This window comes from Lithobates pipiens, unplaced genomic scaffold (assembly GCF_037356315.1).
Source record: "Lithobates pipiens isolate NorthernLeopardFrog02 unplaced genomic scaffold, aLitPip1_a1.2 Scaffold_23, whole genome shotgun sequence".
Classification (NCBI taxonomy): Eukaryota; Metazoa; Chordata; class Amphibia; order Anura; family Ranidae; genus Lithobates; species Lithobates pipiens.
Window position 1 is genome coordinate 148,742,339 of NW_027507785.1, and position 18,526 is coordinate 148,760,864.

The 18,526-nt window shown below is 47.4% G+C and overlaps 1 protein-coding gene across 10 annotated transcripts in view; it reads left to right on the forward strand.

Annotated features, from left to right (window-relative positions):
* The window catches only part of NOL8 (nucleolar protein 8), an 828,826-nt gene that overhangs the window by 535,247 nt on the left and 275,053 nt on the right, over window positions 1-18,526 (forward strand). For all 10 annotated transcript variants that reach the window (XR_013262355.1, XM_077452483.1, XM_077452484.1 and 7 more), the window contains 2 exons: window positions 10,089-10,381; window positions 13,330-13,456. Coding sequence is in view for 9 of the 10 variants with exons in the window: in XM_077452483.1 (XP_077308609.1) it covers window positions 10,089-10,381; window positions 13,330-13,456 (420 nt within the window). In the remaining variant the exon portion in view is untranslated. The remainder of the gene's footprint in view (window positions 1-10,088; window positions 10,382-13,329; window positions 13,457-18,526) is intronic.

The following is an 18,526-nucleotide window of genomic DNA, read 5'->3' on the forward strand; positions in this document are numbered from 1 at the left end:
CCCCCCGTGGGGGATGCTGCATGACTGGGCTGTAGTGCGGTGTGTGTACCTGGGCCGGGGAGCTCTGATCTTTGGGGGCTTTGCTGGCTGTCTGTGTCCCTGTGCTGTCATCTGTCTCTTGCTGGTGTCTGTGGGCTCTGCATGTGCTGCCACCATAGCACTGACCGCTGCCATTTTCAGTGCATTCTCTGTGTACAGCATGATTTTGGCCATTTTCTGTGAGAAGCATGGTCATCGGCCATTTTCTCGAGGGCTCGGCGGCCATTTACCCTGTTTTGTTTTTTTTCTATACAATGATGGCCAGCGCCCACTTTCTTCACGTAACCTCAGCACGGTCTTTCTCCCCAGCGCTGGTTCCTGTGCCTCAGAACAGCGCGGTTTTTGTTCCTGGACACTTCTGAGCTGACACAGCGATCAGCGACAGCACGGCGCAGCACTCGGTCAGGGTGGTGAGTCCTGCGGTGGGGGCCCCTCTGTCTGCAGCAGCTAGGAGGGTGGGATTGAGCACCTTGTCCTAAGTCCCCAAGAGTGGCAGACAGGGTGGGTAAGCATGGCATCAGAAGCTGGCGTTTCTTCCCCAGATCTCCCTGCAATTGCAACCAGCTCACCTGCAAACAGTGCAGTGCCTTTTGGACGCTTTGTCAGTGTTCCTTGAAATGTTTGTTGCCAGGGTGGAGGTGGCATGCAGGCACAAGGGGGGGTAAAAGACAGCCCCTGCCCGCCCCCCCCCCCCCCATCTTCCCAATGGAGCTCTGATTCAGATGCAGACCCCACGGTGACTGGCGGCCCCTATTCTGATGTCTGAGGCCTCTGACCAGGACCATGGGGATGATTCCGGGTCCACACAGGAAAAAGCACTAGTTGGAGCACTAATCACCCCTGTGCATGATACCCTGAAAATACAGGATGCAGCAGGATCCTTTGCTAAGGTGGCGGTCCCTTTTGGGTCCTTTAAGCCAGCCTGTACACCTAAGGTGTTTCCGTATCTGCCTTATTTTGATAAGTTCATATACAAGGAATGGGAAATCCCGCAACGGGCCTTTCCAGTCCCAAAAAGAATGGCGGTGCACTACCCCTTTGAAGAGAGCCTCCTTTAAAAATGGTCTGCTCCCCGGGTTGTGGACCCCCCAGTATCCAGGTTAAAATAACCGTGATTCCGGTTGAAGGGGCTCCTGCATTTAAGGATCCTACCAATAGGCCGAGGCAGTGGCCAAGTCCATGTTTACAGTGGTGGGGTCAGCGCTACGACCGGTACTGGCCACAGAATTAGCGTCACAGACCCTTACTGAGTGGGCAAAACTATTGCACCATGAATTGGAGAAGCAACATTCCCCTCCAGTCTGCATAGAGCTAGCAGACCAGTTGGTGCACGGCCTTAAGTATGCCTGTGATGCAGCCCTGGATACACTCCCACTGCTCTCCAGAGCGTTGGTATCATCAGTGGTGCTACGGCGCCTGATCTGGCTAAAATGCTGGTCGGTGGACCAGGCATCTAAAAAAAGCCTTGATGGATTTGCCCTTCCTTGGTGAGCAACTATTTGGAGCTTCGCTGGTTGACATTATTAAGAATGTCACAGGTGGGAAGAGCACGTTGTTCCCCCAGTCCAAGAAGAGTAAGGAGCCACGCCGCAGGCAAGGGCCCTCCTTTTCCGCTCAAGAGCCGTTTTCGTCCGCCCGGGGCTTCAGGTAAGCGCTCCCAATCTGACGGGACGACTGCAGAGGGACAAAAGTGTCCCTGGTCTCACGAGCCTGCAAGCAAAAGTACTACCACATGAAGGTTTGCCCCCGCCCGACACACACGGGTGGGGGGGTCGCCTTCGAGAGTTTGCAGCTCGGTGGACCTCCCAGCTGTCCGACCAATGGGTCTGCAAACTGATTTCATTGGGCTACAAGATAGAGTTCTCTCTTGGCCACCAAACAGATTTTTTCCCTCCAGCATACCCTTACTCCCGGCTCGCCTGGACGCCCTTTTTGAGGCAGTAAGGGACCTGCTCAGCCACGGGGTGATAACGCTTGTTCCAAAACCGGAAAGGTTTCAGGGATTCTACTCCAATCTGTTTGTAGTCCCCAAAAAGGAAGGGGTATGTCCAATCCTGGACCTAAAAGCCCTCAATTGCTTTGTGAAAGTACAAAGGTTCAGAATGGAATCAGTTCACTCCATAGTCGCTGCACTCCGATCAGGGCAACTCCCTGGCATCTTTGGACATCCAGGACGCGTACTTGCATATACCCATATGCCTCAGGCATCAGAGGGAAAATCACTACCAGTTTGTGGTTCTCCCTTTTGGCCTGGCTTCAGCACCCAGAGTCTTTACCGAGGTATTGGCTCCAATTTTGGTGTTGTTTCGACAACGTAGGATCGCAATCGTGGGTTACCTAGACAATCTCCTTCTGGTAGCTGCTTCCACCTCAGAATTAAAGGAGAATGTGGCGATCACCATGCCAACTCTACAGGAGTTTGGGTGGGTTTTGAACCTCAAAAAGCCGTTCCTAGTGCCGACTCAGCGCCTGGAGTACCTAGGCTTACTGCTGGAATCCGTGGAAGCAAGAGTGTTTCGCCCTTCAGACAAACTGCAAACTCTCAGAGCCGCAGTGAAGCTGTTGATGAACCACAGGAGGTTGTCCCTGCATTTTTGCATGCGAGTTCTGGGCCTCATGGTAGCCTCCTTTTGAGGCGGTACCGTACGTCCAATTTCACACCAGAGTCTTGCAGAGGGAGATATTATCCAAATGGGGCAAAATCTCCATTATCCCTGGATCAGCAGATTCAGGTGAGCCAGTTAGTCAGGTACTCTCTTCTCTGATGGCTGAGATCTCCGGCCCTTCGGTCCGAGAAATCGTTCCTGCTCCTTCATTGGACAGTAATCACAACGGACGCCATTCTGACTGGCTGGGGTGGAGTACTGGCAGTACAATTGACCCAGGGCCTCTGGTCGAGGGAGCAATCCCAGTTACCAATCAATGTGCTCGAACTTCGAACTGAAATGGACGGTGATCACAACAGATGCCAGCCTATTCGGCTGGGGTAAGGTGATGGGAGTTCATTCGACTCAGGGCCTCTGGTAGATGGAGGAATCCAAGTTGCAAATCAATCTGCTCGAACTGAGATCGATCAGGTTATGCCTCTACATATGGTCAATGAGATTGCGAGGGTGTCCGATCAGAATCCAGTCAGACAAGGCCACGGCGGTGGCATATGTCAACCATCAAGGAGGAACAAGAAACATGGCTGCAGCACGAGAGGTCGCTCACATCCTTCGGTAGACAGAGCGAAACTTACCGGCCTTGTCGGCCATATACATTCCGGAAGTAGAAAACTGCCAGGTGATCTAAGTCGTCAGATGCTGGACCCAGGAGAATGGTCATTGCATCCGAAGGGGTTCAGGCTTCTTTGCCTGCGGTGGGGCACACCAGATGTGGATCTTCTGGCCTCTCTGCTCAATCGAAAGGTGCAGAGGTTCGTGTCCAGGACAAGAGATCCTTGGGCGGACGCGTTGGTGGCTCCATGGGAGCAGTACCGGCTGATTTAAGCCTACCCTCTGCTCAAATTGTTACCACGTCTGCTCCGCAGAGTGGATGCCTAGGGGATTCCAGTAATACTGATTGCCTCAGATTGGTCTCTGCGTCCTTGGTACGCTGGCCTAGTATGCCTGGTGGCGCATGCTCCTTGGCAGTTGCCCATGCGAGAAGACCTCCTATCGCAAGGTCTGATACTCCATCCTGCTTTACCGTCACTAGTTTTAATGGCATGGCTGTTGAAAGCCAGGTACTAAGGAACCGAGGTCTATCGGACTCGGTAATCTCTACTATGCTGAGGACACCAAAATCTTCTTCTCGGAAGACATACCATCGTATGTGGAAGGCTTATATCTCCATGTGTGAGGAGATGGGTTGTGTCCACGCACCTATTCCGTTAACATGATCCTGCTGTTCTTACAGCGAGGAGTGGATCAGAAGCTGGCCTTGAGAACCATCAAGGGACAGATATCAGGCTTGGTTGTTTTTTTTCCCAACGACCCCTGGCGTCTCACTCATTAGTGAGCACCTTTGTGCAACGGGTTCGACATGTAGTCCCTCCGGTGCAACCACCCCTACCTCCATGGGATCTGAACTTGCCATCAGTGCTTCAGAAGCCACTGTTTGAGAACCTCAGGGAAATCCCCTTGTTGGCTCTCAGAAAGTGGTCTTCCTTTTAGCTATTACATCTGTCAGGAGGGTTTCTGAACTGATGGCCTTGTCCTACAAGTCCCCCTATCTGGTTATTCACAAGGGTAAGGTGGTGTGTCCGCAACCTTCTTTTCTGCCGAAGGTGGTTTTGGCCTTCCATCTCAATAAGGATCTTGTGTTACCATCTCTGTGTCCAAAAGCGACACACCCTAAGGAGCTGGACCTCCATTCCCTAGACACGGTAAAGGCCCTGAGGGTATACTTGCCTGCCACGGCTCCCTTCTGGAAGTCGGACTGTTTGTTTCGGTAGCTGGTCCAAAAAAAGGGCTGGCGGTCTCGTCGACCACCATCTCAAGGTGAATCAAACAGATCGTGGTCCAGTCTTATGCCTTGAAGGGGCGGGTGCCCCCATTTCCTGTCACGGTCCATTCCACCAGGGCAATTGGGACCTCTTGGGCCTTCCGACATCAAGCGTCAATCCGCCAGGTGTGTAAGGTGACGATTTGGTCGTCCGTTCACACCTTCACAAAGTTCTACAAAGTTGATATCAGCGCATCTTCTGATGTCTGCTTTGGCCGCAAAGTTTTGCAGGTGGCCGTGTTATGTTGCAATTTACATTCATTCTTTCTTCTTAGAGAAAGTTAAATTTTGATTTTCAGTGCATTCTGATGCATATGTTGACCGCAAGTTCTGATGCAGTTGGTTCATTTGGTGACTCCTTCGTTGGGGAGCACTTCTGGTTGTGGGTGAAGTTCTGTTTGCTGTTCCCACCTCTCTTTATGACACTGCTTCGGTACGTCCCTATGGTCAAGATTAATGGAGATGTGTTCGTCAATGAACGAAAGAGAAAATAGGATTTTTGTACTCACCGTAAAATCCTTTTCTCTGAAGTTCATTGATGGACACAGCACCCACCCCTCCTATTAGTTTACGTTATACTGCTTGTTGACATACTGAGCTGCAGGAAGCAGGCTGAGGGGTTATTGCCAGAGGGACCGCCCCCTGGGCGGAACTGTACACTTCTGTTTTTCACATGTATTACATGTTCTGCCTAGTCCTTTCCTGAAGGTGGCGTAATAACCCCACCGTCAAGATTAAGGGAGCTGTGTCCATCAATGAACTTCAGAGAAATTGATTTTATGGCGAGTACAAAAATCCTATTTTTCTGCCAATAAATACAACCCACTTCCTGTTTCTTCTCTGTTTAAAAAAAAAAAACTAGGCTTATGACATCATGCGCAGCTCTTTCTCAGTTTGCCAGAGGGGGTGAGTCATAAGATGGCCATTGAGAGCTGCTGCCAAATTCAGTGGATGGAGATTTCTACAGCATATTTGCCAAGTACAGAATCACAGTATATATAAAAATAATATGCAAAGTGGATGGAGGGAAGCTTCAGAATGGCAAAGTTGTTTTTATTACAAATTATGTGAGTAGACGGGAATATTAACTATGTGTCCTGTAATGTACAACTAAGAAATTAGGATTTTTAATTTACCTATAAAATCCCTTCCTTGGAGTACATCACAGAACACAGATATTCTCCCTCCTCTTGTCTGTTCCTTATTGGTTGGTACAAAATTGAGGCTTAGCTTTTTTGGTCAGTATGCATTGATCTGAAAATGGCAGCATAAGTACTCATAAATATTTACTCCTCTGTGATCTATGATTTACGCCAAGTAAATGATTTTTACAGGTTAACCAAAAATCTTTTTTTTTTTTGTTTTGTTATGCCACTATTTTCTAGAAGCGATATGATATTTTATTGTAGTTCACTATATTTTGCACGGTTACTCACTAAACAGTTTACACTGTGCATAGTGGGCTGAAAAGTTCCATATGATCTCCATGCACTGTTCTGTATGTTACTTGGTAATGTTTGTCATATTTTATATTTGTTCAATTAAGCTGTTCATTTGCAAAGCAAGTGTATACATGAGTTGCTGCTGTACAGTCCATCCTGAAAGTATTCACAGCGCTTCACTTTTTCCACATTTTGTTGTGTTAAAGCCTTATTCAAAAATTGATTAAATTCATTATTTTCCTCAAAATTCTACAAACAATAACCCATAATGATAGCGTGAAAGTTTTGCTTGAAATCATGTACATAAGTATTCAAAGCCTTGGCTCAATACTTTGTTGAAGCAACTTTTACACCAATTACTGCATCAAGTCTCTTTGAATATGATGCTACAAGCTTGGCACACCAAGTTTTGTGGAGCAGCACAATAGCGTAGTGGATAGCTCTTTCACCTAGCAGCAAGAAGGGTTGCTGGTTTGAATCCCAACCACGACACTGCCTAGAGTTTGCATGTTCTCCCTGTGCCTGGGTTGGTTTCCTCCAGGTACTCCGGTTTCCTCCCACACTCCTGTCTAAATTGTCCCTAGTATATATGAATGTGAGTTAGGGGCCTTAGAGTGTAAGCTCCTTGAGTGTAGGGACAGATGTGAATGTACAATGTATATGTAAAGCTGTGTAAATTGACGGCGCTATATAAGTACCTGAAATAAAAAAAAAGTTTTGGCACTTTCTCCCATTCTTTGCAGGACCTTTCAAGCTCCATCAGGTTGGATGGGTAGTGTCTGTGCTTACCCATTTTCAGAGCTCTCCAGAGATGTTTAATTGGGTTCAGTCTGGGCTTTGGCTGGGCAACTCAAGGACATAGAGTTGTTCCGTAGCCACGCCCTTGTTATCTTGGCTGTGTGCTTGGGGTTGTTGTCCTGTTGGAAAATGAACCTTTGCTCCAGTCTGAGGTCCGGGGCAGGTTATCATCAAAGATGTCTCTGTACATTGCTACATTCATCTTTCTTTTGTTCCTGACTAGTCTGCCAGTTCCTGCTGCTGAAAACCATACCCACAGATGATGCTGCCACCACCATGCTTCACTGTAGAGATGACATTGGCCAGGTGATGAGTGGTGCCTGGTTTTGCTCCAGACATATGCTTGCCATTCAGGCTAAAAGAGTTCAATCTTTGTTTCATCAGACCAGAGAATTTTGTTTCTCATTGTCTAAAAAGTCCTTCAGGTGCCTTTTGGCAAACTCCAGGCGGGCTGTCATGTGTCTTACTGAAGAGTGGCTTCCATCTGGCCCCTCTACCATACAAGCCTGATTGGTGGAGTGCTGCAGAGATGGTTGTTCTTCTGGAATATTCTCCTCTCTCCACAGAGAAAATCTGAAGCTCTGTCAGAGTGACCATCTGGTTCTTGCTTACCTCCCTGACTAAGGCCCTTCTTCCCCCCCCCCGATCACAGAGTTTGGCTGGCTGGCCTGCTCTAGGAAGAGTCCTGGTGGTTCCAAACGTCTTCCATTTACACATGATTGAGGCCACTGTGCTCATTGAGACAATTCTTTGGACTTCTCAGGTTGGTTTGTGCTCTGACATGCACTGTTAACTGTGGACCTTATATAGACAGATGTGTGCCTTTCTAAATCCTGTCCAATCAAGTGAATTTACAACAGGTGGACTCCAATCAAGTTGTAGAAACTTTAAAGGATGATCAGTGGAAACAGGATGCACCTATACTCAATTTTTGAGTGTCATGACAAAGTTTGTAAATACTTATGTACATGTGATTTTTTTTTTTTAACAAATTTGCAAACATTTTAAACAACCTTCTTTGACATTGTCATTACAAGGTATTTGTAGAATTTTGAGAAAAAGAATGAATGTGGAAAAATGAAGTGCTGTGAATACTTTCCTCGATTCACTGTATGTCTGTTTAATGTACCGTATTTTTCGGACTATAAGACACACTCCCCCCCCCCCCCAGAAATATGGGGGAAAATGTGCCTGCATCTTATGGTACGAATATACGATTGGCACCGCCCTGACCGCCTTAGGAAAGACCGAGGCTTCGGCCTAGCTCCGGAGCGGTCAAATGATGGAGCGATCCCTTGTAAACAAACTGGTGTCATCATGATGCCGGTTCCTCTCTTCCCCTCTGTGTACAGATCTGTACAGTGGAGGGGAGAGATGGGATGGCAGCAGCACTGTGGGCTGCATCTTTAGTGCCCACAGTGCTTCTCTGTGACAAGTGCAATCACAGCCATCCCTCCATACTCTGCCATACCCTGCCAATACTCTGCCATACCCTGACAATACTCTGCCATACCCAGCCAATACTCTGCAATACCCTGCCAATACTTTCTATGGTAATGGTCACTCTGCATTTTCTATGGTAATGGTCACTCTGCATTTCATGGGCACTGGAAAATATTTTAGTACATCATTTGGTTCAGAATATTTTTTTTTCTGGTTTTCAACCTCTAAAACCTAGGTGCGTCTTATGGAGCAAAAAATACGGTAATTACACTGTGTATAACCTTCAGCATAGGCACTTCTATTAAAAGAAGGTCAGAGAGCTTGATATTGCTTAAAGTATACTTTCTGGGGATTTTTACACTTGTTTACTATGTAAAAATGAAATTGGATCTGGGATTAAAAGTACCATTTCTGTCTTTGTGAATGACACCAAGCTATGCAGTGGATTAATTTACAAGCCCACCTCAATGCACTAATGTCTAATTGGGCAACTAAGACCCCTTTCACACAGCCGCCTCCGGCGTCGGTGGTAAAGTGGCCGCCGACGGTATCGCAGCCCTGCCCCATTGATTTAAATAGGGAGCAGTGGTGGTGGAGCGATGAGTTCACCGCTCTAAAGAAGCTGCTGGCAGGACTTTTCCTGACACACTGCCAGCACACCACGGGATTTTACTCTGGAGTGAATGGAGCAGCTGGGCGTTTTGCAGGCGCTATTTTTAATGCTTTAGCTCCTGCAAAACAGTGTTGACGGTGTGAAAGGGGTCTTAGTGGAAAATGAGGTTTAAAGTGTTACTAAATCCTGGAGTCTGCATTCACTATATCTGATCTCCCACATTACACAGAAAATGGAAATGCAATTAGTTTAGTAAGTATAAACTGATAAATGCATTTTCTCATCAGCAGTATATAGCAGTCTTGTGACTTCTATCAGTGTCCTGTTAAAGCTTGTAGGAGGAGTTTTCATTCTCCCCTGATTGTCCTATGAGGCTCAGGACCCCTGTCCCTCTGTCTGGACAGTGCTATTTGGCCCTGTGCTGATCAAATGCACCCTCCCAGGAGATAAAAAAAAGAAAAAACTCTAGCAATACACACCAAACTGAGCATATGCAGAGTGCCCCCAAGCTTCTGCCTCTATCAGGAGATGGACTGTGTAAGAAGGGGAAGATCAGAGAAGACAGGATCATCAGCCTTTTACACAATGCAGAGGAGTAACCCCTTAGGTTCCACAGTGAGTATAACCAGCATGCTTTACTGCATGTACAGACCGGTTTTACTGTTGTGAGTTTAGTAACACTTTAATGTTGAATTTCCGCCAGCAAAAGATTGAGAGCAGGTTCTCTATTTTTCGGTCGGAAAAAGTTCCTATCGGAAAATGCGTTCGTCTGTATGCAATTCCGACGTGCAAACAAAAACGCATGCTCGGAAACAATTTGACGCATGCTCAGAAGCACTGATCTTAACTTTCTTGGCTTATTGTAGTGTTGTATGTCACCGCGTTCTTAATGGCCGAAAGTTCAGAGAACTTTTGTGTGACCGTGTCAATGCAAGCGAAGCTTGAGCGTAATTCCATCGGAAAAACCGATGGAAATTCCGCTCGTGTGTACGGGGCATTATAGGTACAGTTAATCCAGGGAAGATCCTCTCGGGGGATCAGGAAGGAATTTCTTTCCCCTGCTGTAGCAAATTGGAGCATGCTTTGCTGGGGTTTTTTTTTTCGCTTCCTCTGGATCAACTGTGGGTGACGGATTGTGTATATTGCATTGTATGATTTTTTTTTTTGATTTTTTTTTTTATGGAACTAGATGGACTTCGGTTTATTTGAAAATTTTAATTCAGTAAAGTGTCATGTGTGATTTAGGTTAATCTTTTTGTCCTTAGCAAATCGGAGAGAAAGAAAAAGCAACTAGAAGCAGAAAAGCTACCAGATGTCTCCAAAGAAACCTTTCATGAGATAAGCATGGATTTTAGAGAAGTGTTTGGAGCCTCAAAGACTCAAAAAACAAAGGGGGCGAAGACAACATGGGACCAAGAGGTAGAACCAGAGAAGAAGAAAGCCCAGAAGTCTAGGTCAAGTGAGCTTTTTAGCTCACAAAGCAAGAATATAGAGGAACCTGTAGAATTCACATTTTCATTTTTTGGGAACACCACTGAAGAGAGTACATCTAATAGTGGTAAGAACAATTCTAAACATTTCTTGCATTGTCAGGTAATGTCAGATGCGCAATTCTGCAGTAGTTATTTATTACTGCTACAAATTGCTAATGCCAGTGATTAACAGTGATTTGTAGCTAGTAATTTAATCACTATAGTTGTTAGCCATTTGTCACAGAGAAGCGAAGTGTCACTATTACAAGTTAAGTTATTGCTATGGGTTGGTGTGCTTTACCATAAATTGTTCTCTTAACCCCCCTGCCAGTATTCCCGAGTCTGGCTCGGGGTGGAATTTCAGTACCATAAGCGGTAACCCCGAGCCAGACTCGGTAAGGCATTGCAGGATACAGGGAGAGTTACTTACCTTGTCCCCTGGATCCTGCGATGTCCTCCCCGCTGTGTCTGTGCGAGCCGTCCTGCCGCTCGATTCACACAGTGCCTGAGTGCCGCTGAGCTCCGTTCCTTGCAACACATAGGAGCGGAGATCGGTGACAAATTCAGAAAAGTAAAAACAAACAATACACATACAGTACTGTAATCTTACAGATTACAGTACTGTATAAAAAAATGACACACCCCCTTTGTCCCTAGTGGTCTGTCAAGTGCCCTGCATGCACCTTTATATTATAAATACAGTTTTTTCTGCCTGGAATTTGGAGATTATCCATAGAAACCAAAAAGTGTCCCTTTATGTCAAAAGTAGTTATAGACCAGCTAGAAAACAGCGATAATAAATTCTAATCACTTGCAGAATTGAGCGATAGCAATTCCTGGGGAAATGCGTCATCAAACACTAAATCTAATGACAGCGACAATTCTGGAAATTAGCAAATTTCAGTGTTTTTTGATTTGATTACATTATTGAATATTTTTTATTATTATTATTTGTTATAATTATTTATAGTTATTTATTATATTATAATTTATGATTTTGTGTTTCAAACTACTATCATACCTGGGATGAGTTATTATTAAGAATTGCAGGCCTACTATATAAAACGCAGAATTTCCATGCAAAATAATGGTACCGCTTTCAGCACCTAAAATCAGAAATAATCATACCGCCAGGGAGGTTAAAGCGGTAGTAAACCTGCAATTTTATTTTTATTTTTTAACACCTGCAAAGCAAAAGGCATAATGAGCTAGTATGCACCGCATACTAGCTCATTATGAAATACTTACCTTAGAACGAGGCCCCGACATCTGGCCCGATCCACGCCGAGGGAGCTGACATGCTCCCTCTGCGTTTCTTACAGCGCCGGAGCCCCGATATCGTCAGTCCCGCGCATGCGCGCGGGAGATTTCATTCCGGCCGGCCGGCCACTGCCGGATTTTCAGGCCAAGAATCCCCTTGTGCGCTTGCGCCGCTGCAGTCAGCGGCGCATACAGAGGGGAATATATTTTTTTTACCTACAGGTAAGCCTTATTATAGGCTTTCCTGTAGGTAAAAGTTAAAAAATTGAGTATACAACCACTTTAAAGCATTTTGTAGCTAACCTATAGAGGTTAATGAAGAGCAATAATTACTGACCGGAAACACTGCTCAAGCTTAGGGGGCCATATTTATTAGGGGTTGACCGATACCTGTTTTTCTGGACCGATACCGATTTTTTTTGTTAGGCAGATTTTTAGCTCATATCAGATGCTGATATTCTGTACATAACCGTCACCTGCCACCAGATGCAGCATGCCACTTGCCACTGTCACCTGCCACCCTGATGCAGCATATTACTTGCCACTGTCACCTGCCACCCTGATGCAGCAGGTTACTTACCACTGTCACCTGCATGCAACAGGTCACTTGCCACTGTCACCTGCCACACAGATACAGTAGGTCACTTGCCACCCAGATGCAGTAGGTCACTTGCCACTGTCGCCCAGCTGCAGCTTGTCGCTTGCCACCATCACCTGCCACCCATATGCAGCTTGTCACTACTTAAACTACTGGCAGCCTCTCCCCAGCGGCGTCCGAGCAGGTAAACTGCCACATGTGGGCGGGTGGTAAGAGATGATGCAACTGTCTCTCTGCTCGGCTGCAGCTCTGTCAAGAGCAGCCTTTTTGGTCCTGCTGTAGGGGCAGAACAGCGGTGATGCAAGATGGGCAGCAGGGAGATGTCATCTCTCTGCTGCCCGTCACAACGCTGGCAGAGATTGGCAGAGCTTGCAGTGAGCACCCGGGGGGGAGGAGGTCTGACCAATATCCACAATATTTTTACGTTTCTGCCCGATACGATAATTAAAAAATTGTGAATATCGCCCTGAATCCTCCCCCCGATGATCGGTCAACCCCTGATATTTATAAAACAATTATTATGGCAATCAAAAAGTATTTAATACAGGTGTATCTTACTGGTGCATCTATTTTAATGTACAGCGATTCACAATCAGTAAATGTTTGATGAATGTGAAATTCACTGCTTTAAAATGATGCCCCTAAGATTTTGATTTTTTTAATTATTTAAACTGCAATTGCATACATTGATTATAATGTTTGTAGCCAGGTTTAAAAGAGTGTGTTCATGAATGCAGCATATTTTGTTAATTACTATATACAATGTTTGTAATACAGATGTCTACTTACAGTACATAAAACAGTTAATTAACCTGTGCATCATTATAGGGCATAACAGTCATTGTGATTTAAATCGGATAAATTATGATTAAATCAGGATAGACTGGAAAAGGAAATATTATGCCGTGTACACACGAGCGTTCGATGCTTCCGAAAATTCCGGAATTGCTGCAGACGATCAGAATTTCCGATCGGAACTTTTTCCGACCCTAACATTGAGAACCTGCTCTCAATCTTTTGCTGGCTGGAATTCCGCCAGCAAATGTCTGGTGAAGCATACACACGGTCGCATTTTCCGACCAAAAGCTCTCATCAGACTTTTGGTGGAATTTCCGATCGTGTGTACGGGGCATTAGACAAATTGTAAAACTGCAAGTGCTGCTAATATCGTTACAGAGCCCTACAAGACTAAGACGATCAAACCAGCTAAAGTGGCATGGCAGGAAGATCCCAGATTCCAGGACAGCAGCTCTGAAGAAGACGATGAGAAGGAGACAACTGTAGCTATAGAAAACAAGACAAGGTGATGGCTAAACTATGTTATGATGCCGAAGATAAACTGTATCCCCAGAGTCCTGGTAAAAGGACTTGAAAAAGTCACATATGACAGATGCCAGATTTTCCATACATTATCCTTGATGTTCTGATTGTCAACACACAAAACAAGATACCTTATGCACACTGACTCTTAATATTTCTTGTATGTTGAGGTTAATGTTCCTGATGCATTCTGGCACCCAGAGAGTCGCACATGTCACTAGTGCATGTGAATGGCTGTACTCTGGTAAATGCCTATGCAGAAATCATTGGTGTTTTATTGGCCAGACAGTTTGCAAAGGTTGCCTGTATACTCTGAAGGTCCTCCTTTTTACTTTTACTGCTTGTGCTGTTTGGTATTCAGCAGCTGGGCACTATTTGTGCCCAAAACCTCATTCCAAACTTTTTGATGTTTTTTTCTTTCTCTGCGATTGGTGATGCAGTGAGCAGAGGAGTTTTGTGCAGCGACTATTGCTTTCCAGCCATATAGTGAGCATTCCACACACCATGCCGGCACATTTGCAGGAGTGAGCTAGTGGCCAACAGTGCTATTCAGTGGCCAGCACGTGTCTACGTGCAGCCCCATTTGCTGCACCTGACCGTTGTCGACTACTGCACCCTTAACTAAAGTGATGAAGAGAGGGAAGCCACCCTAATGCATGGCAGAACAGGATGCCCACCTGGGTGGAAAATTTAGAAAAGGAAAGGTACTCATCCATAAAGGGGAAAGCTAGCATCACCCTGCTGCAGCTATACTCATGCTAAAGTGTCCTGTGTTGTGTCCTTCATAAGGTGATGCTGTGATGTAAAATATTTCTTTGAGTATTTCTGGGGGTTTTGGGTAGTTTTTAAAAGAAAGTACCCTTTTCTCATGTTCACTGACTGACACAGCTCCTTTCTTAGACCATTGGATTGTTACACCACTTTCAGGAGAGGACTAGGCATAACCTGTGATAATAAAACTAGAACTTTCTAGTTCCGCCCTTAGGTATCAACCCCTCAGCCTGCTGCTGCAGCTTTAGTTTTTTTCTGCCTAGTGAAGGAGAAGGACCTAGGAACCCTGTGGGCCCATCGGTCCATGGATTTTTCTGCAGAAGCTTTGCTTTTTGCGCAAGATCCTGTGATCTGCTATCAATAGCCGGCTGGGTGACAGGCTGGATACTCTTATCCTTGTAGTCTCCCCAGCCTGGCCAGCGAGCGTGTACAGACCAAAGCTCAGCGGTGAGCGTATATACTCAGGGGCACACATATGACTGGGATACTGATGTCTGCGTCAGTGTGCCGGGCCAGCAGCCACCCCCTACTGATCGGAGAGTGGGTCTGTGATGGAATGTCTCCCAGCTCTTCAGGACTGGTAAGTACAGCTCTCCCTACCTTGATGGGGCTGAGCAGCTGGGCATTCCCTGGGAGGTCGATTCGGGGGTCCCTCACCTCCCTTTCTTCTCTCCCTGTCCCCATCTTCCCTCCCCCCTTTCCCTGTGGGGGATGCTGCAAGGGCTGCTGAGCAGTGTGTGTGCCATAGACCGGGGCTCTCACCTGGGGGGGCGACTGCGCTGGCTGTGCCCTGGATGTGTGTAGGTCTTTCCCTGGAGGTGTCTGGAGGCTGTGTCAATCGCTGTAGCTCTTTTTCACGGCCATTTCTCTGCCTGTTTTTTCACTGTCCCTCATGGTATACAGTGCTCGGCGGCCATTTTTGGTGTGACCAGGGAGCAGCATGCTCTGTCTCCATCTTCCTGTAGTTCGGCAGCCATTTTCCCTGTGATTATGTCCTTTATACTGGATTCTCTGCGGCCATTTTCTTGAAGCCTGAACACATTTTTTTCAGTTTCAGCTCCATTCAGAGTGGCTCTGCACAGCGTGGTGTGGTCTCCTATGCATCTGGGAGCTGATACAGGACACAGGCACTCTTAGTTGGATGGTGCAGAACTCAGTCAGGGTGGCGAGTCCTGCGGGAAGAGCCCCTTAGCCAGCAGCAGTTAGGAGGTTGGGACCATCACTGTCCTAAGTCCCCAACAGGTAGCAGACAGGGTAGGGTCAGCATGGCTTCAGAAACTGGTGTTTTTCCCCAAAAATCCAAGCAATTGCAACCGGTTCGCCTGCAGACTGTGCAGTGCCTCTGGACGCTTTGTCTGCGGTCCTTAATTCGTTTGTTGCCAAGATGGAGGTGGTGCGTGGGTGCAAAGGTGGTAAAAAACGCCCCCTGCCCCCCGTCCTCTGGGGAGAGCTCTGACGCAGACTCGGGCCCTGCTGAGGCTGGTGACCCCTGTTCTGTTGTTTCAGATGACGCTGACCAGGACCAATGGGACAATGAGGATGAGTCCTCGTCCAGGTCTGTGCACGACAAAGCGCTTGTTAGAGCACTTATCACAACTGTGCGTAATACCCTGAAAATTCAGGAGCCAGCAGATCCCTCTGCTGATGTAGCGGTCCCTTTTGGGTCCCGTAAGCCAGCCCGTACACCTAAGGTGTTCCCGTATCTGACTTATTTAGATAAGTTAATTTACAAGGAATGGGTCGACTGCAACTGAACTTTTCGGTCCCCAAATACATGGCAGTGTGTTACTCCTTTGAGGAGAGCCTTCTCAAAAAGTCAGCTCCTCCAGTCATGGACCCCCCAGTATCCAGGTTAAACAAAGTAACCACGATTCCGGTAGAAGGGACTCCTGCCTCTAAGGATCCCACAGACAGGAAGGCCAAGGCAGTGGCTCGTTCCCTGTTTACGGTTGTGGGGTCAACAATGCGATCAGTACTGGCATCTGCACTTGTGTCACAGACACTTACTGAGTGGGCAAAACTTTTGCACCACGAATTGGGAGAGCAACAAGCTTCTCCTGTCTGCGTGGAACTAGCAGACCAATTAGTGCAAGGCCTTAAGTACATTTGTGACACGGCCCTGGATACTCTCCCTCTGTTATCCAGGGCTTCAGTGTCAGCAGTGGTGCTGAGGTGCCTGATTTGGCTAAAAGGCTGGTCAGCTGACCAGGCATCTAAAAGAGCCCTGACAGATCTTCCCTTTCTTGGGGACCGGCTCTTTGGAGCCTCATTAGATGACATTAATAAAAATGGCATATGTGGTAAGAGTACACTACTCCCACAGGCTAAGGAGCCACGCCGTAGACCAGGGCCCTCATTTTCCACTCACAAATGTTTTTTTCGTCCTCGCGGGGCTTCGGCTAAGCATCCGCAGCTCGACAGGACGACTTCTGAAGGACAAAAGCTTCCCTGGAACCTCAAGTAAAAGTGCTACCGCATGAAGGTTTGCCCCCGCCCGCAACATGGGTGGGGGGTTGCCTTCGAGAGTTTGCAGCCCGGTGGGCCTCTCGGCTGACCGACCAATGGGTCTGCAATCTGATTTCCTCAGGCTACAAGATAAATTTCCTCTCTTGGCCAAAAAACTGATTCTTCCCCTCCAGCATACCCATACTCCCGGCTCGCCAGGGGGGCCCTATTGGGGGCGGTAAGGGACATGCTGAGTCACGGGGTGATAGTACCTGTTCTGGAATAGGAACGCTTCCAGGGGTTCTACTCAAACCTGTTTGTAGTCCCCAAAAAGAAAGGAGTACGTCCAATCTTGGACCTAAAAGCCCTCAAATACTTTGTAAAAGTACAGAGGTTCAGAATGGAATCAGTTTGCTCAGTAGTCGCACTCCATCAAGGGGACTCCCTGCATCTTTAGACATTTAGGATGCGTACCTGCACATACCCATATGCCTTTGGCATCAGAGGTTTCTGCGTTTTGCAGTTGGGGAAGCCCACTACCAGTTTGTGGCTCTCCCTTTTGGTTTGGCGTCAGCCTCCCGAGTCTTTACCAAGGTATTGGCTCCAGTATTGACATGGCTGTGGCAACGTGGGATCGCGATCGTGGGTTACCTAGACAATCTCCTCCTGAGAGCATCTTACGCCTCAGAGTTAGAGGAGAATGTGACGATTACCATGCAGACCCTGCAGGAATTTGGGTGGCTGTTAAACCTAAAGAAGTCTGTGATTGTACCAGCTCAGTGTTTGGAGTGCCTAGGCTTACTGCTGGACTCCACGGAAGCTAGAGTGTTTCTCCCTTCAGACAAGCTGCAGACTCTCAGAGCCGCAGTAAAACTGCTTATGAACCGCAGGTGGGGGACGCTACGCTTCTGCATGCGAGTCCTGGGACTCATGGTGTCCTCCTTCGAGGCAGTACTGTATGCCCAGTTTCACACCAGAGTCTTACAGAAGGAGATATTGACAAATTGGGACAAATCTCCGTTGTCCCTGGATTGGCAGATTCAAGTGAGCCAGTTAGTCAGGGATTCCCTGCTCTGGTGGCTGAGGTCCCCGGCACTTCGGTCCGGGAAGTCGTTCCTACCTCTGAAATAGACAGACAGTGATAACAATGGACGCCAGCCTGACTGGCTGGGGTGGAGTAATGGGAGTTCAGTCGACCCAGGGCTTCTGGTCGTGGAGGAATTTAAGTTGCAGATCAATCTGCTCGAGCTGAGAGCGATCAGGCTATGCCTCTCCACATGGTCAATAAGACTTTGAGGGCATCCGATCAGGATCCAGTCAAACAACGCCACAGCAGTGGCATACGTTAATCACCAAGGAGGAACATGAAGCCCGGCCGCTGCACGGGAGGTCGCTCACATCCTTCAGTGGGCAGAGCAACATGTACCGGCCCTGTTGGCCATTTACATCCCGGGAGTGGAGAACTGGCAGGCCGACTACCTAAGTTGCCAGATGCTGGACCCGGGAGAATGGGAGTTGCATCCGGAGGTGTTCAGGCTGCTGTGCCTGCAATGGGGCACACCAGACATGGATCTTCTGGCCTCCCGTCTCAATCGGAAGGTGCCGAGATTGGTATCCAGGACAAGAGATCCTTGGGCAGACGCGCTGTTGGCTCAGTGGGATCAGTACCAGCTGATCTATGCCTTTCCTCCGCTGAAACTGTTACCACGTCTGCTCCGCAGACTGGAGGCCGAGGGGATTCCAGTAATACTGATTGCCTCAGATTGGCCCCAGCATCCCTGGTACGCAGACCTAGTGAGCCTGGTGGCTGACGCCCCTTGCTGACTGCCGTTATGAG